This window comes from Aquarana catesbeiana, linkage group LG05 (assembly GCF_042186555.1).
Source record: "Aquarana catesbeiana isolate 2022-GZ linkage group LG05, ASM4218655v1, whole genome shotgun sequence".
In the NCBI taxonomy this organism is placed as follows: domain Eukaryota; kingdom Metazoa; phylum Chordata; class Amphibia; order Anura; family Ranidae; genus Aquarana; species Aquarana catesbeiana.
The window spans coordinates 41,814,735-41,842,280 of NC_133328.1; the positions used below are offsets into that span (position 1 = coordinate 41,814,735).

Consider the following 27,546-nt stretch of genomic DNA (forward strand, 5'->3'; position numbering starts at 1 on the left):
AATTAATGATATTCACTTTATCTCTAAGTGGTCTTAAGGTTATGGCTGATCTGGTATATATCCAAACCAGAGCATGCTATATCATACCTCAATGCTGCTGGAGTTTTGGTACTACCAAGCTTGGCGCCCAAAAAAGGAGCAGGAGCTTTTTTGGGGCGGCAAGCTTCATGCAATGTGATTTGCCGCGATAAATCGAGTGACAATCGCAGGAAAACCGCACCGCATTTTAAGTGCCAATGAAATTAATGGCACCTGAACTTACAATTGTGCTGCCATGTAAGATCGGGGGGGGCAGAATCGCAGCGATCCTAAAATACCCAGGTGTGAATGGAGCCGTATAGTCAAGCAGATACAATGTAACTTCTTTACTTAAGTACAATTCCCAGGCCAGTCCTGATCTCTCTATATTATAATAGATACTGTGTAACATTTTTGCTTTATGTATAATACTTACACAGTAGTTGTGAAAATTCCTAACAGCTCTATAAAAACAGATATGATGTAATAATTTCTCTGATTTAGATCTCACTCCTAGGTCAGTTCTGAATATTACTAGCGGCTCTATAGTACAAAAGATATACTCTGAATGAATGAAACTTTCTGTGGTTCTACTATAAAAAAAGAAAAAAAAAAGTCTTCTTTCTTCTAAGTCATACTTGCCTCCACTGGGCAGTTGGTTATGCACAGAGTGGCCCCGATCCTCCTCTTCCGGGGTCCCTCAGTGGCACTCCTGGCTCCTCCTCTTCTCAAGTGCCCCGTCGCAGAAGCGCTCTCCCTCTGGGCACTCATTCGGGCGTGCTCCCGTGTCCTGCTGCTGAATCTGTTGACACAGACAGCAGGACTCAGCTCCGCCCCCCCCAGCGCCATTGGATTTGATTGACAGCAACGGGAGCCAATGGCTGCGCTGCTATCAATCTATCCAATAAGGACACGAGGCACCGGCCGCAGCTGGTGTGCTCGTTCCCGTTGCTGGAATTACAGGGCTCAGGTAAGTATAGGGGGGGCTCAGGGGGCGCTGCTGCACTAAAGAAGGTTTTTCACCAAGGTGAAAATCGCAGAGGGTTTACAACCCCTTTAAGATTTAATGTTTTTTTTTTTTCTGTGATTCTGGAATCGCATGTAGAATTGTGCAATTCTGCCCATGATTGCAATACGCAGACGTGTGAATGGGGCCCAAAGAATTACTAGTGATATTCAGAACTAACCTAGCAGGTACAAGAGAAGCAAAATGATATCCCAGCTCCACTGCCAATATGATGATCTATGAACTGTGAACCGGTGCTCTAGCCAGAACGTTCAGGCCCCAAAAAGCAGTACTTGAATCAGAAAAGGGCTGGCGACTTGGATGCTCTTGAATAAAAGTCCTTGATTTGGTTACATGGGTACAGGCTACGCTGACGCGTTTCGGCTAAGAAGCCTTTAAGGCTTCTTAGCCGAAACGCGCCAACATAGCCTGTACCCGTGTACCCAAATAAGGACTTTTATTCAAGAGCATCCGTGTCGCCAGCCCTTTTCTGATTCAAATAACCTAGCAGGTAAGTGTGTCTGTTGTGCTGTAAAGAGACACCAGTGGCGCCTCATCCATATGGGGCGCACAGGCGCGCCCCCTCCCCTATAAATGCATCTGGCCCCTAATCTACATGCAGTGCGCCGGATGCATGGATTCCAATGGGGGTTTGTTTAAAAAAAAAAAAAAAAGAACCTTTACAACCCCTTTAATGGCACCCTAAATGCGGTGTGATTTTGCTATGATTGTCGTGCAACAAAACTCTAGAAAATTGCAGCAAAACATGTAAAGCCAAATGCACTGACTCAAAATTTGGTACATGAGCTTCTTTGGCGCATTTTTTGGAGCTGAGGGAGGTCCATTCAAAATGAATGGTGCCACTCCAAAAACGTGCCCAAAAAATAAATAATATAAATAAAAAAAATTTAAAAAAAAGGGGGGGGGGGTGCATGAAAAACGCAACGCGGCAGCATTGCTCAGGTCTGAACGGGGACTTACAATATAACAGATCTACTTCTGTGATTGAGGTATCGTCACCTAGGTCAATTCTGAATATTTTTTGTAACTCAGATCTACTTCTCTGATTTAGATATCATTCTTAGGACAGTTCTGAATATTTCTAGTGTCTGTTAATGGTATAACTTTGGAATACTTGCACATGGCACTGATGTATGAAAATCTGAGATTCCTGGCAGAAAGTTTCTGCATAAAAATGCACAGATGGGCTTAATAGTAAATGTGCATATTTTCATGTTTTTCGTGCACACACACACACACACGTGTAAAAATTCTTCTAGCTTTTCTGATATTGGGTCATACATGCATATGTGCGTGTCTATGGGCCTAAAATACTGTTCAGCAATGCAGAATTTTATACTTTACACATAGCACATATGAACACGCCTGTGTGTAATAAAAATGATGAACTGCATTTAGATCAGTAAAAAAAAAACAAAAAAACTGGCATTTTTAGGCATCCATGTGAAAGAGGCCTTAGGCTGGTCATACATTATAGAATTTATCTACCAAAGCCATATAATAAGAGGTCAAGCTTAAACACTTTCAGTTTGTATGCAATCAGGCAGGCCCTTCCACTACATAGTTTAAGGTAAATTGAAAGAAAATGGAATTATTATACAGGATTTATAGAGCTCCAACAGTTTGCGCAGTGCTTTACAACGTTAGGGCAGCACAGTGGCTAAGTGGTTAGCACTTCTGCCTGGCAGCACTGGGGTCACCATTTTAAATACCAACTACGACACTACCTGCCTGGAGTTTGCATGTTCTCCCTGTGCCTGCGTGGGTTTCCTCCAGGTTCCTCCCACACTCTAAAAACATGCTGGTAGGTTAATTGGATCCTGTCTAAATTGGCCCTAGCATGTATGAATGTGAATTAGGGACCTTAGATTGTAAGCTCCTTGAGGGTAGGGACTGATGTGAACATACAATATATAAGTGAAGCACTGTGTAAATTGACGGCACTATATAAGTACCTGAAATAAGAAAATTGTATAATGTTTGTCCAGCTTTAGACATCTGTAGGTCAGTTCTGAATATTGCTCTTATCTCTTCATAGTAGAAAAGATCTACTTCTGTTATTGTGATATCCCTAGGTCTGTTTTGAGTAGCTCTCTTTGGTTATACTTCTCAGATTAAGATATCAGCTTTAATTACAGTTATGATTAGTAGAAGTACCAGGACAGGGTTGTCCAGCTCCCAGGGCAAGGATCAAGAATTGCACCCCCTCCCCCATTATTAATACATGCTATAGAATGGGTATCCATTTTTTGTCCCTTTGCTTCACTGCACCCCGGGGCAACTGTCCCTCCTGCCCACCCCTTGTCCCGGCCCCCATTACTAGTAGCTTTCTTTGGTTTATACTTCTCCGATTAAGATATGAGCTGTAGGTCAGTTCTCATTACTGGTATCACTTCATAATATAAACAGATCTACTTCTCTAATTAACATATCATCTCTAGGTCAGTTCTGATTACTAATAGCTCTCTATGGAAAGACTTCTCTGATATAGGTATAGCATTCAAAGCCACAATTGATCTTTTTTTTTTTTTTGTCCTTAAAAGACAATCTCTGGTATTTTGCCTAGACATCAGTTAAGTTGGTGAGCATGCCTCCAGAAGTGTCCAGACTGCTTATGTCAGCAGATACCCACACTGTACATCCGACGGTAACATCTGTGCCATGCATACCACTATGACATCCCTAGAAATCACAAATCTAATGGATCAGTGGAAAGGTGCCAAGACCTAGCTGAGAACTGACCCCCCCCAGAGGAGCCAAAACCTGAGAGGAACCACAACCTGAGAGCTGCCACCTATCAGAGAACCCCCCCCCCCCCCGGAACTGCCACCCCCCAGGAGCCTCATTCTAAAAAACTGCCCCCCCCAGGAGGATCCCCATATGGGAACTGCCACCCCCCCCCCAGGATCCCTATATGGGAACTGCCACCCCACCCCCCCAGGATCCCTATATGGGAACTGCCACCCCCCCCAGGATCCCTATATGGGAACTGCCACCCCACCCCCCCAGGATCCCTATATGGGAACTGCCACCCCCCCCAGGATCCCTATATGGGAACTACCACCCCCCCTCCCAGGATCCCTATATGGGAACTGCCACCCCCCCCCAGGATCCCTATATGGGAACTGCCACCCCCCCCCCCAGGATCCCTATATGGGAACTGCCACCCCCCCCCCCCAGGATCCTTATATGGGAACTGCCACCCCCCCCAGGATCCCTATATGGGAACTGCCACCCCCCCCAGGATCCCTGTATGGGAACTGCCACCCCCCCCAGGATCCCTATATGGGAACTGCCACCCCCCCCAGGATCCCTGTATGGGAACTGCCACCCCCCCCAGGATCCCTGTATGGGAACTGCCACCCCCCCCAGGATCCCTATATTGGAACTGCCACCTCCCCCGGATCCCTATATGGGAACTGCCACCCCCCCCCAGGATCCCTATATGGGAACTGCCACCCCCCCCCCAGGATCCCTATATGGGAACTGCCACCCTCCCCAGGATCCCTATATCGGAACTGCCACCCTCCCCCCCAGGATCCCTATATCGGAACTGCCACCCCTCCCCCCCCCCCCCCAGATCCCTATATGGGAAAAGCTGTATGGGAACTGTCACCCCCCCAGGATCCCCATTTGGGAACTGCTACCCCCCAGGAGCCCCACTGGGGAAATGCCCCCCCAAGGAGCCCCATTTGGGAACTGCCCCCCCCCCAAGGAGCCCCTCATCACTCACCTAGCCTGCTGAAGCTCTCTGACAAAGTTCTCCTTAACTTTTTCATCTTGCTCAGCTTCTGAGCCGGCTGTCCTGCGATCATGTCACACATCCAAGCAGAAGAGATCCAACTTGGAGGAGGAAGGATGAGCAAAAGTCCAGAGAAGAATCCCAGTGGTGTGTGAAGCTGGCTGCGATCCTCTCCTCCAGCAGCCTTCTAGGTCTCACATACAATCTCTTCCCAAATATTGGGACTCATTTTCTGCAACTTCTTCACAATGAAAACTTGGCTCAGGAAGCAAAATATTTACCAACACAGGTGATGTGGATGTGAGAAGGTGGAAGTGGAGAAGAGCTGACAGATGTCTGGGGGGGATGTCAGATGTCTGGGGGGGATGTCAGATGTCTGGGGGGGATGCAGGGTTCAGGGGACCCCTTGTAGACATGCAGAGGCAGCTTTGGTTGGTCCTGCAGCAGCTTCTCATGCAGCCCAGTGCTCAGGCTGTGCTCTGATCTGTCCCACCCCCTCCTCTATCCTCGTCATTGTACACTGTTTATATTCTTAGCTTGAATGATGAAGCAGATCCAGCAGGACTATACAGGGGATTCGCACTCAGCTCTCTTCTTTGCTGGGTCTGTAGGCTTGCTGCCTGTCATAGCTCCACCGCGCCATCTAGTGGCCGTCATACATGACTGCAGCTCCTAAATCTTCATAATGGAGCTCAGCTGTGTGGACACCTAAAGGTCTGTCAAGATTTTGATGAGACCTCATTAGGGTTCTGCATTAAAATGGAGATGTGGTCATTTTACATTTAATTGAGTTACCGGGAGAATCAATATGGCACAGGAGGCACATTGGCGACGAAAAAAAAGAGCGTAAATGCTATTTTTTTAATGTGATTTCTAAGCGGTGGAACAATATGTGGCCGATCTATAGCTCACCATATCTGCACCAGTGATCTGCAAGGAAAGTCCTGTTATCTGTTCAAATAGTTCCTTAGTCCATAATATATATATATATATATATATATATATATATATATATATATATATATATATATATTGCTCTGTATTATATGCTGGTCTGACAATGACAGTTTTGGCATTTTTTTTTTATACTGCAAATGTCAATTGAAAATATTATTATTGTATAGGATTTACATGAGTTCCAAATGTTCCTAATTTCGAGGGACTGTCCCTGATTTGGAACAAAGTCCCTCTTTCCTCCATCAGAAGGGTCTGATCTATATTGTTCTATATAAAATGCACTACAGCGGAACCTTGGTTAACGAGTAATGCAATTAACGAGCGTTTTGAAAGACGAGCAACTTTTTTAAAAAAAAATTCTGACTCGGTTTGCGAGTGTTGTCTCGCAAAACGAGCAGAATTCAAGCTAATGGGGTGTGCAGTACCGCATTTGGCCAGAGGTGCGGGGGCGCCAGTGACACTCGGAACGCTTCGGAGCCCTTCGGAAACACTCAGAAACACTCGGAAATACTCCGTTCCCGAGTGTTACTGAGGCTTTCTGAGTTCAGCCGAGCTGTGCCCGAGTATTTCCGAAGCTCTTTGGCGCCCCCCCACCTATGGCCTTATGCGGTATTGCATGCAATAGAAGTCAATGCAGAACGCATTATCTTCATTTCCATTGACTCAAAGGGGAAACTAGCTTTTGATATGCGAGTGCTTTGGATTACACGCATTCTCCTGGAATGGATTATGCTCATAATCCAGGGTTCCACTGTATTTAGCTTTCAACATGTGTTTCCCAGTGCTAAACCTTTCGCCCCCGTTCACATCGGCGCAATTTGACATGTCAAATTGCATGCCAAATCACAGCCTATTGCCGGCATCAGTGCGCCGCTGACTTTGCGGCACCACGTCGATTTCCATAAGTAGTTCCTGCACTACTTTTGGCAACTTCGGGGGCGATTTCAATAGACATCTGTGCATGAACCCCGCACAGGTGGGGTGGTCTATTGTGCAAGACCTAGTTGTATTTTTATGTATAAAATTATATCCACGCTCAGTGAGTAAAAAAAAAAAGTAAATCAGCAGCTGAACACTATAACCCATATTGGGCACTAAACTGTAATACAAAATATAAAGTGCAGCTCTAAAATTATGCAGTTCATGATGACACAATGCATGTGATAACTATAAAGTGCAAATGTGCAATACCAGCTGTAACTAATGTGCAATAGCAATACAGACAAAAAAAGAGAGAAAGGGGAATTCATATGTAACTAACATGATGCATAATTGACATGCATTAAGGTGCAATAACAATATAAAGTGCCAACTGTGATATCAAATAACAGTGCAAATGTAAAAAGTTCATATATGGCTGACATTCAATGGAAGAGATCCCATGTGAGATATGGAGCGTAGATCAAATGCTTGACAGCGTGATACCCATCACCAAAGGAAGATTAAAGGCTTACCAGAAACCCTGTGACCACCCTTATTCAGGGGGGGTCACAAAGCGCTTTATTGGATCAAAGATCCAATGAAGAGGTGTCTAAGCGTCTCCCACCAGAAGCCTCTATGTACACCGGGCGATGATCAGGACACTCAGCACCAGGATATGTAAATATACAAGAAGACAAAGACTCCAAATAGTGTAATATTGTCTATTTAAGTGATTTTAATGGCAATGCTACATACACAAGTTTAGACTCAGAATGAATCTCCAATGCAAACAAGGCAAAAAGGAATTCCCTACAGGTAAAAAGTCCATAAAAGTGATCGCGCATTCGCAGAACATGTGTGCGTAGCGTCCCTAGTCCCTGCTACTCCGCTTTAAAGGGGGGTTCCCATTTAAAAAATTAAAAATCAGCAGCTACATATACTGCAGCTGCTGACTTTTAATTGGACACTTACCTGTTCCAGGGTCCAGTGATGCAGGGGATCGAAGCCCCACTCGCCCCCCCCTCCGCTCAGCGGCGCCAGCATTTTAACTGTGGGCGCCCGGCTGTGGCTTCACAGCCGGGCACCCACTGCGCATGCACGAGCCGTCACTTGCCCCGCAAACATTTGGGATCGGTCAAGTGTCCCAGACGATTGACAAGAGGGAGGGTGGAGAGGCGATCTCCCTTCCTGCGCCGAGGGAAGTGACGTCAGGAGCCCAGGCACCGACGGAGGCAGACTATGAGGGACCCCCTAGCAACAGGCATTTAGAGGTGAGTAAAAAAAAAAAATTTCTCCAAATGTTCTTTTTGGATTTTTTTTTTTAAGAACATTACTATTTTTTTTTTTTTTTTGGGGGGTGGAACTCCACTTTAACTATTTTTTTTTTTGTATAATGCTCCTTTAAGGAGGCGTGGCAGGGGGTGTGTCCTATACCTACATACTTTTGCTAATAGCTGTCCCTCATTCCCATCTCAGAACCTTGGGAGGTGTGGATTTATATGGAACCAAAAGTTTGTGCAGCGCTTTAAACATAAGGGCAGATAGTATAGGTGTAATACAATTCAATAGAAGAGAAATCAGACGGCCCTGCTAGTTAAAGTGGTATTAAACTCAAAACCCAAAACCAGAAATGTAATATATTGCAGCTTATCAATCATTAAATGTGGTGGCTGCATCAGTGTTCTTTTCTTAAGCCTCATACACACGATCGGATTTTCCGCAGACAAAACCTCTGACTTTTGTCCGAAGGCGTGTGCCTGGAACTTGTCTTGCATACAAACGGCAAGCAATTGTCGGCCAACAAACACGAACGTAGTGACGTAATACGTGGTTTTTCAGCTCTTTAGCGCCACCCTTTGGGCTCCTTCTGCTAGTTTCGTGTTAGTAGAAGTTTGGCAAGTGTTGATTTGCGCTTTTCATTTCGCTCTTTTAGTTTTATGCTTTTCAGTTAGTTTCTGAACGACCGTTCCTCAACCAGACATGTTGCGGAATCGGAGGAAATAAGGTGTTATTTATTATTGGCCTTGGACTTATTGCTTTGACCCAAGTCCAGTCCAGGAACAGGAGGAGGAGGATTTCTTGGACCATAAACTGGTTGCTTTATTAATCATGACCAATCATATGCCTTTGCTGCGGGAGCTCCAGGAGAATAATTCAGATGTTTTTCGGAATTATCTCCAGATGATGGACCTCTGCTTTCACCAACTCTTGGCATTGGTGACCCCCTATAATAAGAAGCAGGACACATGCATGAGGCTTTTATTTTATTTTTTGGTTGAAAAATTTATTTGATTTGGTATATTTTCTATATTTTTGGATGCATAGAATGCACTTTTTAGTTACGTTCTATTGGCAGAGAGAATGTCTAATTTTATTTGTTTTCTTTTTTTAATGCACAACAAAAAAATTGTGGAGAATAATACTTGGCTATGTGTTTTACTTCAAATGACAGTTTGGGAGTAGGCAGTTACATTTTAAAAAATACAATGTAAAATTAACAAGGGACACCAACATAGTTGTATCTTTATCCTTAAAAAATACAGGATAATGGTGTTGTGGCACCAAAAAAAAAAAAAAAAAAAAATAATAAAAAGCATAATAATATTATTCTTGATATCACTAGAAAAAAAAAGCCTTTGAAAATGTGTTTGCAATAACTCCATCAGTATCACCAGCAAAGCAGCTTCATTATTATCCCATTAAAGAAGAAGAGAATCGTGCGCTGCATTTGGAGATTTCATAATTTGCCACGTCAAGAATGTTAATTCTCCATTCTGAACGCTAGTTTACAAGACCGACTGTTTCCGGCTCGTCGTTGCTTCCGAGCATGCGTGTTTGTACTTTGGACTTTTGTCCGACGGACTTGTGTACATACGCTCGGAAAATCCGACAACAGACATTTTTCCACGCAAAATTTTAAAGCCTGCCATCCAACATTTGTCCGCGGAATATCCGACAACAATTGTTCGATGGAGCGTACAAACGGTCGGATTTTCCTGCCAACAACCTGTCATCACACATTTCCCGTCGGAAAATCCGATCGTGTATACGAGGCTTTAGGCTTTTTTCCCCTCTGTTTTCACCTGGTGATCTGGTCAGTAACACACCTTCTGAATTTGTGAGAAATCACTCTGGAGAAATGAGAACAGGAGGCACAGCAGACAGCACCATTGTCAGTCTTGGGGAGGGGGGTTACATGTATTAGCAGACTTAGATGCACTAACAAATTAAAAGCCAAACTCCAGCTCACACATATTATTTATTTATTTATTTATTTATTTATTTTTACAAATGACCAGTTTACACTTTAGAATCAGTTACAGCAAACTGTTTTTTTTAAAGGCTACATAGTTAGTCTGATTGAAAAAAGACACAATCTATCCAGTTCAACCAATAGAAGGGGAAAGAAATGATACAATCCCATATACCCAATCCTATAACCACATTGGATCCAGAGGAAGGCGAAAAAACCCTAGAAAAGCAGGATCCAATTTGCTACATCAGGGGAAAAAATTCCTTCCTGATCCCAGAGAGGCAATCGGATTTTCCCTGGATCAACTTTACCTATAAATGACAGTACCCAGTTATATTATGTACATTTAGGAAAGAATCCAGGCCTTTTTAAAGTAATCTACTGAGCTGGCCAGATCCAGCTCTGGAGGGAGTCTATTCCACATTTTTACAGCTCTTACTGTGAAGAAGACTTTCGGTATTTGGAGAATAAGCCCTGGTTCCCATTGATGCGATTTGGCATGCCAAATTGCAATTGCTGGCAATGGCAGAGTCCGAATCAGTGCGACGCCGCACTGATTCCCAAAAGTAGTTTCTGTACTACTTTTGGCAATTTCGGGGTCCAATTTCCATTGGCATCTGTGCAGAAACCCACACAGATGTCTCTGAAATCGCCCCCGAAGTCGGGACTGACATCATGGAATTAAATTGTGCGAGTTCAGCTGAACTTTTCATTCCCATAGTCAGTGTGAACCTGGGCTTAATCTCTTTTCCTCTAGATGTAAAGATTGCCCCCTTGTCCTCTGTGATGACCTTAAAGTGAATAACTCAACACCAAGTTCATATATGGACCCCTTATATATTTGAACATGTTTATCATATCCCCCCTTAATCTCCTCTTCTCAAGAGAGAATAAATTCAGTTCCTCTCATCTTTCCTCATAGCTGAGCTCCTCCATGCCTCTTATTAGTTTGGTTGCCCTTCTCTGCACTTTCTCCAGTTTCCCGATATCAGGTTTTTAAAGGTTTTGCATGAACAAACAAAAGCTGATCATTTTAATCATCCCTGTCAGTGTTAAGTGGTTTGTCCATGTAAACTGATACATTCTGCTGGAGAGTTTGTGCTTTTGAAAAACAAAAGACTTGCTGGCTGGTTCTCCAGATGAAAATAGAAGAAAGAAAGAGCCTAAAAAAAGAAAACTAATGCAACCATCACATCTAATAATTGGTAAACCGCTATATAATAAATGTTTGCTTTTGCATTAAATACCGCCTTGAAGTTTACAAAAAAAAGAGAGAGAAAATAATATAAGATATATTTTTATAGTATGGTCATCTCAGTCTATGCTTGTACTTTCATTTTAAAATTTTAAAAAATGCATGAAAAACAGAAAAAAAAAAAAATGCTCTGTGACAAATAATGCTGCATTTTTACAAGATGAGAATTCAGAGAACAAAGGATATCAGGTTGTGTCGGATGGTAGGGGAGGGCTCCGTGCCCACTGAGCACCACTAGTGCCTTCTTCTAGGGATGTCTGAATTGGGAGAGTCGCTGGTTCACCACTTTTTTTTGGTTCTGGATATTTGCATGAAGATTTATCTGCTCTGCAGAGAATAACAAACAAAAAGTATGATTTTTGGAGGAATTGGAAGAATTTGCATGAAAATGTTCAAACAAATTTGGCATGCTTCACTTCTATTTATTACTTTTGTTTTGTCACACAGCATGGCAACGTGCACCGACATGGGCATCGGAATGCCGCTAACAAGGGCGATAACTGGAAATGCACTCCATGACGTACATGCACACACATTGTGGTGCACTGCATTACAAATACGGCGCAGGTCCATTAAAACCATGTGTCCAACTTCCCTGTAAAAAGAAAGCATCTGTTCCCATCTCAGCACTGCAGGGCATTGTGTATTGAAGTGTGCAGTGTGTCTTGGCCCATAGGTGTCAATGGCAATGCATGTAACGCATTTTGATGCATCGGAAATGGGTAGTAACAAGCCATGGTCAATGTGCGTCAATAGACATGCACAGTCCGTTTCGTTCTGAACCGAAATTTGGACTAATTTTCAGTTATTCGGGAATTCAGATGGATCCGAATTTCCGAATTACAATAATAACGAATTTCAACGAATCCGAAATAATGAAACAAAGGTTTTGGACGAAATCCAGATAGTTTTCTAATCGAATTCGGATAGTTTTCAAATCTAATTCGAAATTCAGAAGAGAATAAAAAAGTAATGCAAAAGAATAGAAAATAATAGAATAGGAAATAAAAGAATAGAGTAAAATAAACAGAATACAAAATAAAAGAATGGAAAAAAAGAAAATAGAAAATAAAGGGATAGGATAGAAAATTAAAGAAGAGAATAGAATAAAATATAATGGAAAAGAATTGAGTAAAACGGCACAAAATAGAATAGTAAAAATTAAAGAAAAGAATAAGATAGAATAGAAAATAAAGGAATAGCATAAAAAGAATAGGATAGAATAAAATAGAATACAACCATCTTCTGAAATTCGAATTTCAAATAGAATAAACTTGAGTTAAAGTGGAAGTAAACCCATCCATAAAACAGTTTAATTTACGGCACGTGCCGGAAATGTAATACTCCCATTGGTTGTGCTCTCAACCAAATTTTCAAACCATCCAATGGCTGGTACCATAACTGATCACTTGTGCAGCATCTGGCAGTTGTAGATTAAACAGAGGCAAAGATAGCAGCTTCTTTGGCTGAAAATGATTAAGTAAACCCCCTTCTCTTTAAAATAGAAAAATAAGGATAGAATAGAATAGAAAAGAAAGGAATTTAATAGAAAAAAACAATAGAATAAAATAGAGCAAATATAATCTTTTTCCAAAATTCAAATAGAATAGAAAATAATAGAATAGAATAGAAAAGAATTGATTAAAAAAAAAAAAAAAAACAATAGAATAGAATAAAATAGAATATAACCTTCTTCCAAAACTGGAATAGAATAGATTGGAATAGAATAGAAAATAATTGAATAGAAAATATTAAATAGAAAAAAACACACCGGTGTGTAGCTTCTTTGGTGATTAGACACAGCAGAAGCCAATCAGAGGGTGCTGACCAATGGACATCCGCCGGCACCCGCAGATTATCGAGTAGAGGCTGGATGGAGCTCTGCGGTGGTGGCCGGTCCATAAGGCCCCCCCCCGGTTTGCATGTGGGGCACCGGACTAATGCCTTTCTATGAGGTATGTCTTTTTTTTTTTTTCAAGAACATGATTAGAGCCTGAGGCTTTAATTGGCTTGAAAAAGGTTGTGCTTGGGGTGCAGAGCACTGTGCCCCAAACCCTCCCAGTTGTGATACTAGTAAATCAATATTCACTATCAGTTTCTGGCTTCTCCTTCCAGCCAATCAGGACAGGAGGCTGAAATAAAGAAGACCGGGTTAGCCGGGAGGAGAAGCTGGGGAAGCCATGGCGTTGTGACTGCTGGAGGGGTGAATTCAGACCCGGGGGGTTTGTTTGTCACCCCCCAAAAAATGTTTAGCACCAGCCGCTACTGGAGCTCAGCATATGTAAACAATAAAGAACTCCATCCTGACAGCAGGGATGTGATGGATTTTCTTTCCCTGCAAAGAAAGGAAAGAAAATCCATCACATCCCTTAGTGAAAGAAGCACATACTACACCAAAACGCTGGCTAGGCACACATTTAACCCTTTGATTGCCCCTGATGTTTAACCCCTTCCCAGCCAGTGTCATTAGTACAGTGACAGTGCATATTTTTTAGCACTGATCACTGTATTCGTGTCACTGGTGCCCACAAAGTGTCAAAAGTGTCAGATTGTCTGCCGCAATATCGCAGTCCTGCTATAAGTCGCTGATCGCTGCCATTACTAGTATTAAAAAAATGTAATAAATAAAAATTCCATATCCCATAGGTTGTAGGCTATGACTTTTGTGACTTTTGTGCAAACCAATCAATAAACACTTATTGGGATTTTTTTTTTTTTTACTAAAATATGTAGCACATACATATACATATTGACCTAAATTTTTGAAGAAATTTGTTTTTTATTTTTTTTTTATTGGATGTGTTTTATATCAGAAAATAAAAAAATATTGTTTTTTTTTTTTCAAATTGTTTGTCTTTTTTTTGTTTATAGTGCAAAAAATAAAAAACACAGAGGTGATCAAATATCACCAAAAAAAGCTGTATTTGTGGGAAAAAAAAACACACATTTAATTTGGGTACAGCGTTGAACGACCGTGAAATTGTCAGTTAACCTGTTCAGATCCGCGCTATAGCCGAATGACGGCCGAATCTGCTTTGCCGGGAGGCCGTCTATTGACGTCCTCCCCCTTCAGAGCTGGCCACGCCCCCCTGAAGGGGGCACACGAGGCGCGCGCTGTGATCACCCGAGTCAATGAGACTCGGGTGATCACAGATCCGAGTAAGGGACCGATCCCGGCCCCTTACCACGTGATCAGCTGTCAGCTAATGACAGCTGATCACTTGATGTAAACAGAGGATCGGTAATCGTTTTTTTTTTCTTCTCATGCTGACAGCGTGAGAAGAAAAAAAGCCGGTCGCTGGCTTCAGTGCAAGAGGCATCGGTCCCGAAGAGGAAGAGCCTCTGTGCCCACCAGTACCACCTGCGAATGCCAGCAATCAGTGCCACAAATCAGTGCCCACCAATCAGTGGCCACAGTACATCAGTGTCACCTATTAATGCCCACCAGTGGTGCCAATCAGTGCCTCATCAGTGCCATCTAGTAGTGCTGCCTATCAGTGTCACCTACCAGTGCCTATCAAAAATGGAAAATGGCAGAACAAGCTCCAACAATACTGAACCCTGTCCTGCATCCTTCCCAGCTGCCAGCAGAGTTGCACCAAAAGAAAGCTCTATTTGTGGGAAAAAAAAAAAAAGAAAAAAATTTCATTTGGGTACAGCATTTTATGACCGCGCAATTGTCGTTCAAAGAGTGACAGCGCTAAAAGCTAAAAATTGGTCTGGGCAGGAGGGGGGTTTAGGTGCCCAGTAAGCAAGTGGTTAAAGTAACGCAGTGCCGTATCGCAAAAAATGGCCTGGTCATGGAGGGGGGTAAATCTTCCAGAGGTCACGTGGTTATATTTGTATAAAAAAAAACAACTTTGTGCTAGTTGCTTTGTTTGTAGGGTAATATATTCTGAGCGCAGATTTTTTTTTTTCTTTTTTTGCTCTATACACGCCTCATGGGAACATGTTGAAAACGCACATAAAGGCGCATGTACTCCATCACACCTGTATGATTTGAACCTAGCCTAAGGGCGTGTTCCTACATGACAAAATTATCAGCAATTAGGCCTCATGCACACTGATGTTTTTACAGCTGCTTTTTTGAGCTTTTTTTGCAGCTTAAAAAGGCCTGTCTATGTTAGTCTATGGCTTCATGCCCACCTAGGCGTTTTTGAGCTGCAAATGGCATAGGCGTTTTTAAGCTGTAAAAAAAACCCAGGACCAGTGGGTTTTGAGAGACGTTTTTCAGCTGTAAAAACGCTCTAACGCTGATAAACGCTCAAAAACACTCAAAAACATCGCTAACCAACGTTTTTTAACGTTTTTGATCCATTGAAAAAAAAAAATTTGGAAAAAAACGCTTAAAAACGCTAACGCTCAAAAACGATAAAAAACGCTAATGCAAAAACGTTAAAAAAAGCTGAAAAAAGTTTTAAAAAATCACTGCAAAGATACTGGCGTTTTCATAAAGTTATTTTAACAGCCTGTGTGCATGAGGCCTTATCATCAATTATTTTAGCTGGAGGCTGGTGTCCTTTCTATGATGGGGGTGGGGGAACAATGTTACAGAATGCACTTTCTGCCTTTTTTTTTTTTTTAAACTTTATTGAAATATAAAAGTGACATTCCATTCATGTCTACCTGACCAGTGCTGACATCAGGTGATGCAGCATGTCTCCCGTTCTCCAGCTGCACCGCAGATGCTGTGGATGGGATATACAGAAAACAACTGTCCTATGTGTGTCCTTGCTGTGATTGGCGTTGATTGGGTGCCAGTCCCTGCAAATAGTGTGAATGGGCCCCTGAGAGAAAAAGCGGGTGCAGACACACTCATCCTGGGTGTCAGGTTTAATGAATCAGTCCATGTTGTCTGCCCTCCCCTCCCCCCACCGCCTGGCTTTAGAAATGGAGACAAATGTGTTAATAGCTTATAATTAGAAATCTATACAGCTCCGCCATCTGAAACCAGAGGTAAGCTTTTTCTTTCTTTTTTTTCTTTTTTTTTTTTACTGCAGTTCATTTAGATAGAAAGTCACATTAAAACTCCACAAGTCATAATAGAGTCTAATAGTCCTTTTTTCTGAGGAATATTTGTGTTGATCTTTACGAGGAAAATGTAAGAAAATCCATGAACAGCTGCAGCTGCTAAAGACTGCGATATTCACTGAGCGGTACCTGCGAAGACGCATGGAGGAGTGCGTAATTGTGGCAGTGCAGCTGTTCCCCATCAAGACTGTTCGGTGGAGGGGGCTACTAGAGCCCGGGCTGTCTTCTTCTACTGGTCTTCCTTCTTCTTTTATTGTAACAAGGGCAGTGCCGGATTACCAAATAGGCAGTGTAGGCACCAGCCTATGGGCCCCATGCTGTTTAAGGGTCATGTGACAGGCACAGTGGTGTAGCGTGGGGGGGTAGGCAGCCGGTGTGGTCGCCCCGGGCGCAACATTTAGGGTTGGTGCAGAAACTAGTCTGGCCCTGACCCCTTGTGTAGCTGCTTCCCTGACACACAGCAACAATCAAGTCTCTGTGCCTGGACACAAATTCTTGCAGTGCAATAATCTCCTCTACCTCTGACACCTTGGAACTACCCAGGCTGGTTTAAGGGGGCGGATCTGCTGTCAGGACGAAGACCAATCAGGTGGCAGTTACAGGCTCTTTACTGTCTGGTTGGGATTCCTGTCTGTGACAGCAGGTGGTGCTCTCTCATTCGGCCCCGGCGGTAATGGGGTTGTCGGTACGGCATTAGGGAGGCGTGGCCGGAGGGTTCTGCAAAAGGGGGGGTGAGCTCAGCAGCACAGAGAGGTGCAGGTCACTCATTAAAATAATATTGATTTGATCTTAAAAGAAAATGACAATGAAATTTTCCTAAATTGTTTTCAAAAGACAGAAAAGAACATATCAACTCAAAAGAACAAAAACTTTACATTAAAGACTCTATAGAGAAAACATTGTATTAATGTAATGTACATAAACCATAGACATCAGGCTCACATTAGCTTGTCTCCTAAAAGCTCATCTGTTTTGTCGTGCATTTGTAAGCATTTTTCTGCTCAAAAGCAATAAATAAATACAAATAAATAATAATTAATAAGTACACGAATAATAAATAAAATACATAAATATTAATCATAAATAATAAATAAAATAACCCTAACCCCTAATCTTAACCCCTACCTCTAATCCTAACCCCCTAACCCTAATATTAACTCCTAACCCCTAAACCTAATCCTAATATTAACTCCTAAAACTAACCTAGCAAATTAAATAAATAAAAAATAAATACATTTCAAATAAAACTTCTAACCCCAACCTTTAACCCCTTACAAAAAAAAGTAAAATAAATCATTATAAATAAATACATTAAAATATATAAATAATAATGATAATATATAAATTGTATTTATTTATTTTTGCACTAGCATTTTATGATATTTTTTGGCTCATACTTAATTGTTTTAGACATATGTTTGTGTACTGTATTTAACATTTATCAGCAGACTACTGAGCAATTGCCACTTTATGATTGCTTTACTTGCACATTAGTGTGTTTTTGTGTTTATTATGCTATATTTGATTATTGCAATATTTATTAAGATTTATGTCACTTTTTTACCTTATTTCCTTTTATATTTTGATTAGAGCGCTGCAATTTGTTTTGAATTTTATTTTATTTTTTTTCAATTATTTTATTTATTTTAAACATAGGACATACTCAAGAGCATACATAAGAGAAAAAGAAAAGCATTAACATATTTAAACATGCTTAAAAACACAATTTTATATCATCTAGCAGTAAGTTGAATATAAGTTGAATCTGTATCTAAAATATCTCTTAATCAACCCAATATCCTATATACTGCCTCCCTTGTAGTCTCGAGCCTGTCCCAGTCAATTTTATACCATTAATCATTAACCAAACAAAACCAAACAAGGGAGAAAAAAAAAAAAAAAGAAAAAAAGGGGAGGAGAAAGAGTCAATCCATGGAGATACATCTCCAGTACACTTGCCTCCCCAGAAGAGGATTTAAGTAAGATCCTTTAATGTCTACTTTAACTATTCAAGTTACCCTCCAAAAGGGTACTTCCCTCCTCCGAGGCCAGAAAAGTATTCCAAGAGGACCAGGCCTCCGAATATCTCTTTTGTTGGTGTCGTGTAGAAAGGACCAGATCTTCTAATTTACTGATCTCTGTCACTTTGCGCAGCCACATCCCTATCGTCGGTGTTTTGAATTTTAAATAAATAATAAATAAAAACAAATGAAAAAGCTGAAAAGCATAGCAACGAATGATGAAACAGATGATATGTACAGATAAAAATGCCAAGCACTTTTAAAAACATTGTACAAAAATACTCAAAAAATGCCCATACAAACTCAAGGAAAAAATGTGACACTCGGGTGGGAATGCAGCCTAACACGTGGTGCCAGGCGTTGCACAGCTGTCGCTTTTGCTGCGTTTGTAGGGCAGCCATTGAAATGAATTGCCTTCCCTATGCATGTAGCATGACAACATGCAAAAAACTCACACCTGTGCATCAAGGGGTGAATGGGGCTGCTAAAAATCTACCAATCTCCACAAATTCTCTTGGAATTTTCCTGTCCTCTGGTGCCTGCAGCGTCTCACATGCTCCTGACCTTGTGGGGTCATCAAACACTCCGGTCCTCGGAGTTTACAGAGAAGGGTGCCAAAATTTGAAATGTGCATTTTTTTTTTTTTTTTTTAATAAGAGCTCATAGAAAAATGGTTGGCTTGACATACACAGTATGATGTCGTTTGTCACTACCATTAACACAGCAGTCTTTGTTTTCTGAGCATTATTTTTTTTTTTCCCCCCACTTTCCTAAGAAAAACGTTATAACTGAACTCCAGCCTTCCACAGTTGGACAGGCTCCCCTCCTGTGATGAAAATGCTTACTCTGATTTCACTGCACGCTGTGAGCTTCTCACAGTGTGCGTTAGAAGATGCAGCAAGTCGAAGCTCCAAACCGTTGGAGGAGAAAAAATCTATTCTCAATGGAGTTGGTGCACATCTCCACTACTAAACGTCTGAAGCCAAATGCCTGAAGCTCAAAGAAGTTCTCGGGTTATTTTTGTGGCTCAAATCGGGAAGATTGGTACTTTTTTTTTTTTTTTTCGATAAATTTTTATTGAAAGTTTTCAAATACAAGACAAAACCAATACGTAGTAGCTAGGCTACGTGATAAACTTATGAATAACCATTATTGATTTTATATTAAACAAACAACATGTTCCATAGAAGCAATATAATTCTTTTTTCGGGACACGGGGGACATGGCTTCGTGGTGTGAATTGCCATGATGGAGAACAAGTAGACATGCGTAGTTACTTTCATCCCGAATACAATAAAATATAATATAAAATAACAAAGCAATAGAATACAAACAAAAGAATATTAAAGAATAGAATAGAATAAAATAAAACAGAATATGACCATCTTCCTACATTAGAATAGAATAAATTCATATTTGAATAGAATAGATTGAAATAGAATTCAAAACAATGGAATCCAAAATAATAGAAAATAATCGAATAGAAAAAAAGAGAAAAGAATAGAACAACAATATAATAGAATAAATATAAAGAATATAACCATCTTCAGAAATTCGAATTTCGAATAGAATGAGTTTGAGTAGAAAAGATTAGAATAGAAAATAATAAAAAAGAATAGAATAGAAAAGAATTGAAAAACAATTAATATAGAATAAAATAGAATAATACTGTAATATTCGTTCTATTTTATTTTATTCTATTGATTTTCTATTTTATTATTTTCTATTACTTTCTATTCTATTCTAACCTTTTCTATTCAAATTTGAATTCATTCTATTCAAAATTTGAATTTCAGAAGATGGTTATATATTTTTTCTATTTTATTCTATTTTGTTCTAATTTTCCAATTGTCAGACAGCCAGTATCAGTAGCCTAATGCAACAGCTGCATTTAAATGGAAAAAAAAATCAAATTTGAATTCGTTTTCGAATTCGAATACCGATTTGTAAAAAAAAAATTGTTTTCGAATGCGGTCAGATTGTTTTTGAATTCCGTAGAATTTTTTTAATTCGAATACGAAAACGAACGAAACACATTCAAAAAATGAATGTAACAAATTTAATGAAACTAATTTATTTAAATAACTAATCAAAACAAAAGCTTTTGGCTCTGTCTGTGTTGGAACTGTGTTGTGAACGGGTCCCTACTCCCTACCATAATTGGATTTTTATAGTACTGTACATTATTCACACATGTGATGCCGTGTTTTTGTAAGCCACAAAGGTGAACTTTCATTTTGGGAGTTGGGAAGTCAGGGTATGGTATATGGCTGGATCAGATACACGTTGTACTTAGCAGGAAGAAAGAAGAAGCTATTTTTGTGAATTAGTAACAGGTTTTGGTTCAGTAGCTATTTCAGATCTCTGACGCCGGGAGCAGCGGAGGGGGGAAACTTCTGGAAGATAACAGAAGGCGACAACGTGAGAACAAGCAGCCGCACATAGACAGACTTGTTTTACTTGGCACAAGGTGATAATTCGGGTCTTAAGAAAATTTCCCAAACCAAGTCCTGCAGTTCTGAGATCACTCTTTGTGTGCGGGGACAAGGGGTGGGCAGGGTGTGCAGGAGGGGCACTGTGGTGTCATGTGAGCTGCGGGGGGGGCACCACAAGGAGATGGGGGGGGTTTGTGTTGGAAGGGGGAATTTGGGGGACAGAACACGGTAAGTATTGTTCTAGGAGAGGAAATTTGGGGGGGTGCTAAGAGTGGGGATTTAGAGGGATTTGTGTAGGGAGGGGGGATGGGGGAAGAAGATTTGTGCTAGGAGGGGTGATTTGACGGGAATTTGTGCTCGGATGGGGAGATTTGGAGGAGAATGTGTACTAGGATGGGAAATTCTAGGGGTAGAGGACTTGTGCTAGGAAGGGTGAATTATTTTTTTTTGGGGGGGGGGCATTTGAGCTGGGGGGATTTGGGGGATGGGGGACAAAGATTTGTGCTGAGAGGAAGGATTTCAGCGGGGGGTGAATTTGTACCTGGAGGAGGGGGAATTTATGCTTAGGGGATAAATATGCGTATTAGTGCTCAGTGTTTTTGTAGGGGGGGGTTTGCTGACACAAAATGCTGATACATCTTAGGGGGAGGGCACAGTTTGGCATGTTCACCTTAGGCTCTGGATTACCTTGTTCCGGCACTGAAGGTAGCACACCCCACATAGGAGCTGCAGATGAACATGGATCCCCCCCCACTCCTGCACAGCCAGGCACACCGAATCTTCACAGGCACACAGAGTCAGAGAACAGTCCATAGCTTTGTTTTTGTTATTTATTAGAGGGTTAATAACTTGGATAGGGATGGAAGGTTATGGGATGCCCACTTGACTTCAAGGACAACTCTACCTATATACATCTATATACAGTCTCCTTTACATTCCTCCTGCACTGCCAACCCACCTGGCTGCAGCTGCCCCTTTCACTAGCCCTCCTGACTGCCTCTCTTCACCAGTCCACCCGACTAACTCTTCACCAGCCCACCCGACTGACTCTTCACCAGCCCATCCTACTGACTCTTCACCAGTCCACCCGACTGACTCTTCACCAGCCTACCCGGGTAACTCTTTACTAGTCCATCTGACTGACTCTTCACCAGCCCACCTGACTGACTCTTTACCAGTCCACCCGACTGACTCTTCACCCGCCCACCCGACTGACTCTTCAGCAGCCCACCCGACTGACTCTTCACCAGCCCACCCGACTGACTCTTTACCAGCCCACCCAGGTGACTCTCAGGAAAGGATAGATGACTTACAGTGTAAGTAAACCCCCCTATAATTTTCAGCCAAGGAAGCTGCCATCTTAGCCTCTGTTTAATCTACAACTGCCATGATGCTGCACATGTGATCAGTTATGACACCAGCCATTGGATAGTTTGACAGTTTGGTTAAGAGCACAACCAATGGGAGTGTTACATTTCCGGCATGTGCCGTAAATGAAACCGTTTTATGGATGGGTTTACTTCCACTTTAACTACACCGCTGTCTTCAAGGGAGACTGGCTACATGTGGCAGTTTCCCTTCTTTGTTAGTCCCCACAGTGTTGCATTACTCACTCTGTCCTCTCTTGCTCCTGTGCCTCCAGGAAGACCTCCTCCTGTGTGTTTTAGCTGGAGTCTTTCAGCAACCGAGCACCGGCCTGAGGCAGAAAACGCCTCCTCAACACTGCATCTCCATCTTCCACCCGATCTCCCCTGCTGGCATAACTCATCAATATTTAAAGGCTCCCAGCCAGGCCCATCCCCAGGGATTGGCCTGAGACTTGTAAATATGCTGAGCAGCCCTCTTAGTTTATCATCCACCCACTATCTTCCAGAATGTTCTCCAAAACTCTGGAAACGGGGGAGGCATTAGAGAGCTGCTGAGATGAGTCATCCAGCCCTGACCTCTAATAAACTTTGACCCAATTAGGACTCACCAGCTTAAAATGTGAGTCAAAGTATGGTTTGCCTACACTAACTTCTTGCACACACTAGAGGGTGCTACACATTTATAGAAGAGAGAAATATAACTGCCATATAACAAAGGTGTCCTGAGGATTTTCTGGAAGAAAACTAAAAGTTTGTCAATTTACCATTTAATTTGCTTCCAGCAGCAGCCCAGGGTGTTATTAGGTATCAGCCCTGAGCTCAGACCTTGGACATTACAGCCTTAATGGGCCCTACATCCCGACACTGAACTTACAGTATATTTCTGCTCTGACAGGGAGAGAATACAAGTTAATAGCTGCACATCCATCATTCTTATCCACTCTCACACCTTCTATATGCATAGCTCCCAACTGTCCCTGATTTTGAGGGACTGTCCCTGATTTCGAGGTACTGTCCCTAATTTGGAACAAAGTCCCTCTTCCCTCCTCATTTGCCCCTCATTTTGGTCTGATCTATATAATTGTAAATAAAATGCACTTTTTATCTTTCAAAGAGTTTCCCAATGCTAAACCTTTCATCCACATTCTAAATTACTGCATTTGTAAATGTTAAAAGCCAATATAAAGAAATAATAGTGGTAAAAAAAAAAAACACTTGTGGGTTTCACAATTTTTTTTCTTTTGTAGAATTCTCCTTTAAAGGGGCGGGGGGGCTATGCCTACATACTTTTAATAATAGGTCTCCTCATTTCAATCTCAAAAAGTTGTGAGGTATGTATAAATTTGCCTTGAGTCCTTAATGACCTGACCCAGCCCTTTTCCCTGCAAAGTTGTCAAGCTGATGATTTTGGAAATCAGTTTTCATATGTGCAAAGAGCAGTAAATGTGTATTGTGCAGTTTTCGTTACTCTTTCTAAAAGGTTGCCAACATTTACATATGGCCATTGCATAGTCCTACTTCTTTTGTTATACACACTGGATATAATTCTGCTTTTTTTCTTTGTATGTAAATGTGACACAGAATCACTTTATGTCTCCTGTATGCTGTTCTTATTCTGTATGTATGGACAGTAGCCATACTCCTGTATGACGGGTATAATTCTCAGTATCTGTTCTTATTCTGTATACAGTGCCTTGAAAAAGTATTCATACCCCTTGATATTTTCCAAATTTTGTCATGTTACAACCAAAGTAAGTAAAGCCTCATTCAACGTAATCTGGGGATAGGGGTACGTACCATCAACCTTATATATTGGATATTGGAAGGAAGGGGAAGTGCATGGGGCTGCTCCAAACATGCCCCTCAGCACTGAAACGTCGAGGACTATCTCGGTACCCAAGGATTAAACCAAGAAGGAACAAGGAACGGGAGGGGAGAACAGGGAGAGGGGGGGGGGGGGGGGGAAAGGGGAAGAGAGAGGGGAGGGGGGGGGGGGAGATGACATGAATGGAAGCGGAAGGGACCGGAGAATGGAAAAAAGGAAACAAAAAAAGAAAAAGCAAAAAAGAAAAGAAAATACAACAAAGAAAGTCAACATACACCAAGAACGTCATAACACACATGTCCAGAACAGAGAACACTGACCCACCTGATCAAACACGTGTACCCTGTATAAATACTGGGGGCAATATGCAGGTAGAAGAGGGCAGTATGTCCCAAAGATATGAGACAGGCTGTGGCAGCGTATCAACAACAATACTGGGAATAATCCAGATGGGTCGGTCGCAGTTAGCAATCGGTCTGCTGTAACAGATTAATAAGGGTACATATAAGGAGTTCTACGTTGATCGCTGCCTTCCCATTGGATGCTGTGCATTATTTGAACAGTTCAGCTCTTTTGTGGAGTGGGTGGTTCGTGATGTATCTGGAGTCAATTCTATCATCCATTACTTGGATGACTTCCTTTGTGTGGGCTCGGCCTCCTCAAGGATCTGCGCGGTGCTACTGACTACGTTGGAACACATCGCTGATCGTTTTGGTATCCCCTTGGCCCCGGATAAGACAGAGAGGCCGACCACAGTCCTTAGTTGCTTGGGCATTGTGTTGGACATCAGCGCCATGGAGTGCTGCTTGCCAGAGGACAAGCTGGTTGCCCTCAAGGAGGAGATTCGGAGTCTTTTGGGACTGTGCAAGGTTCAACTTCAGAAATTGCAGTGGTTGTTGGGTAAGTTGAATTTTGTCTGTCGAATACTACTGATGTGGAGAGTATTTTGCCGACGGCTGTCAGCAAGTACGATGGGGGTCACATCGCCCACGCATTTTGTGCATCTGGTAAAGGAACATAGGGAGGATTTGCGAGTGTGGCACTCTTTCCTGGAATCTTTTAACGGGCAGGCATGTCCGGGCCGGTTAGTAACTTTGATCTGGAACTGTACACGGATGTGGCCGGCTCGACAGGTTTTGGGGCTTTCTTCCAGGGCCGGTGGAGTGCAGGACCCTGGCCGCATTCGTGGAAGGAAGCAGGCTTTATCCGTAATTTGGTGTTACTGGAATTGTTTCCGGTGGTGCAGGCCGTGGAGTTGTGGGGTGAGTCTTTCAGGGATCTGAAAGTGCGCTTCCACGGGAACAATCTAGGGGTAGTACAGGTCACCAATAAGGTCTCAGCCTCTTCTCCGCCAGTGGTGCGACTGCTCCAACACTTGGTGCTGAGATGTCTGCAGTTACATTTTTTTATTCATGCAGTTCACCTTCCGGGAGTTGAGAACATCATAGCTGACGCTTTGTCTCGCTTTCAGTGGGACAGATTCTGGGAGTTGGCGAAGGCGGCGGAGCAACGCGGGGTTACTTGTCCCGACTGGCTGTGGATGATTGCCTTGTGGTCATCTCTGTATGGATCAGAAGGTCAGTAAGTGAGGCGATGTGGGCTGCATACAGTAAGGTATGGCAAGAATGGCTGTTGTTGGTGCATCAGGCCGAGGTGGACCAGGAGGAAGTGCGATTGCTGGTTCTGTACTTTGTCTCGCGGAACCTTGAAAACGGGAAGTCAGTGTCTGGATTGGCGTTTCTATTCAAATTGCAGGATTTCACTAAGGATTTTTGGGTGAGGCAAGCGTTGAAGGGGTTTTTGGGTTCTCGCGTAAGCGCAGGGACTCTAGGCACCCTGTGTCATTTGAGATCCTGTGGAGAGTTTTGGCCCAGTTGGTTGGTTTATATTCATCAGCCTACGAGGCTTCTTTGTTCCAGGCGGCTTTCTCCCTGTTTTTATGGTTCTTTCAGGATCAGCTAACTAGTTAGCCTGTCCAAGAAGGTATGAGGGGGTATGTTGGCTCAGGAAGTCAATTGCAGGGAGTATAGGGTATCAATAGTTCTGCGCAGATCCAAAATGGATCAGGTGGGCAAGGGGAGGAAGGTTCAAGTCTTTTCTTTACCGGGTTCGTCATTATGTCCAGTGGGGGCTATGAAGGGGTTTCTAGAGGTGCGACTGGAGTTGGCGGGGCCATTTTTGATACATGCCGCCGGGTCCCCGTTGTCCACATTCCAATTCATTTCTGTTTTCAGGAAATGTTTAAGGGTGCTAGGTTTGGAGGAAAAATATTTTTTATCTCATTCCTTTCGTATAAGGGCGGCTACAAGGGCTGCGGCGTGTGGGTTGGATGCTGAGGCGGTCAAGCGCATTGGTAGGTGGGAATCGCGTAGGTTCCAGCTGTATGTTCATCCTCACCTTTTGGTTGAGGGGAGGGGGAGCTTATGGGGCATGTTTGGATGGATATGATAGTACGACGTGCCTGTTGATGTTATGTGTGGTGTTTTTCTTCTCTTTCAGGTGCAGTGCAAGGCCTGGTCTGGATATTGGGCCACTCGTACGTGTTTTGGGAGGCCAAAAGTGCAGACGTTAGGCCTGAGGGGAGACAATTGGGCATTTCTCGACTAGAAACCTGTGTCCATTGGTTGGGAGTACTGGGCATGCTATGGAGTAGGATGGTGCCAGAAGTGCATCGCTTTGTGTGACTGGATAGGCTGCTGGATGTTTTGGTGCTACACGTAGGCGGAGTGAGGTCCATGTTGGACATAACGCGGAATATCAAATTTGATTTCCTGCGGCTCCACATGGCCTTCCCAAGATGCTTATTATGTGGTCCGACATCATCGCTCGGACGACTTGGCGATTGGCCAGATCGGTAGAGAGGCTCAATAAGGCTCATAAAAAGGTTAACAGGGATGTTAGCAGATTTGTGGTTCGGAATGGGGGGCTGGTTATCAGGCACTTAGAGCTGGAGGTGGATACTTAGAGATACCTTCGGGGTGACGGGGTACACCTCAATGCGGCGGGGATTGATATGTGGGCCCTGGGGTTGCAGGATGGCATCCAGAGAGCGCTGAGCGTATGGAGGGGCAAACAAGGGTAAGGTTTTTCCTTTGGCACTGTGGTAGGTGTTGGTCTTTGCGGGTGAATGAAGACACCTCGGAAGGAAGAGTTCGGGACCCATCGGTGGTATTCCAGTTAACGGTGGTTTAGCTGGAAGTTGGTTAATGGCTGCACTGCGGTCAGTGGGTTGTTTCAGAGCCAGCACATCAGCTAGAGGCCTATTAGCATATTTGAAAGGTACCGCAGTGCAGTATTAAACAGATGGTATTTTGGGGTTCCTGCAAAGACCAACGCTAGTATTGACGGATGGGGTTTTTGGTAGCAGATGTTTTACCACTATGTTAATTTAAATTTAATTTGTTAATAAAAGAGGCTGCTATGGCCAATATTTACTCCAACTTGGTGTGGTCTTGTTTAATGGGTAATGGTATGGGGTTTGAAGTATGGGGTTGGTCCGGCAGTGATGGAAGGATGGTACATCTGTTATACAATGGTCATGTTGTATACTTGATGCAATTCTCAGTATATGTTATGTCTGCATTGATGCTGCATGATGATACCACTTCTCATATATCCTGGAAGTGAACGCTCAGAATCTATTCTTATTCGCCAAGTACAAATTCATGTGTATACACCTCCTCTATTCATTTTT

The 27,546-nt window shown here is 42.6% G+C and overlaps 1 protein-coding gene across 3 annotated transcripts in view; it reads right to left on the bottom strand.

The window, feature by feature from the left end:
• CDK14 (cyclin dependent kinase 14) overlaps nucleotides 1-4,998 on the bottom strand; it is a 678,339-nt gene extending 673,341 nt beyond the window's left edge. For all 3 annotated transcript variants that reach the window (XM_073629653.1, XM_073629651.1, XM_073629652.1), the window contains exon 1: nucleotides 4,779-4,998. In XM_073629653.1, coding sequence (XP_073485754.1) covers nucleotides 4,779-4,869 — 91 coding nt within the window. In that variant the 5' untranslated portion in view covers nucleotides 4,870-4,998. The remainder of the gene's footprint in view (nucleotides 1-4,778) is intronic.
• Nucleotides 4,999-27,546: the final 22,548 nt, after the last annotated feature.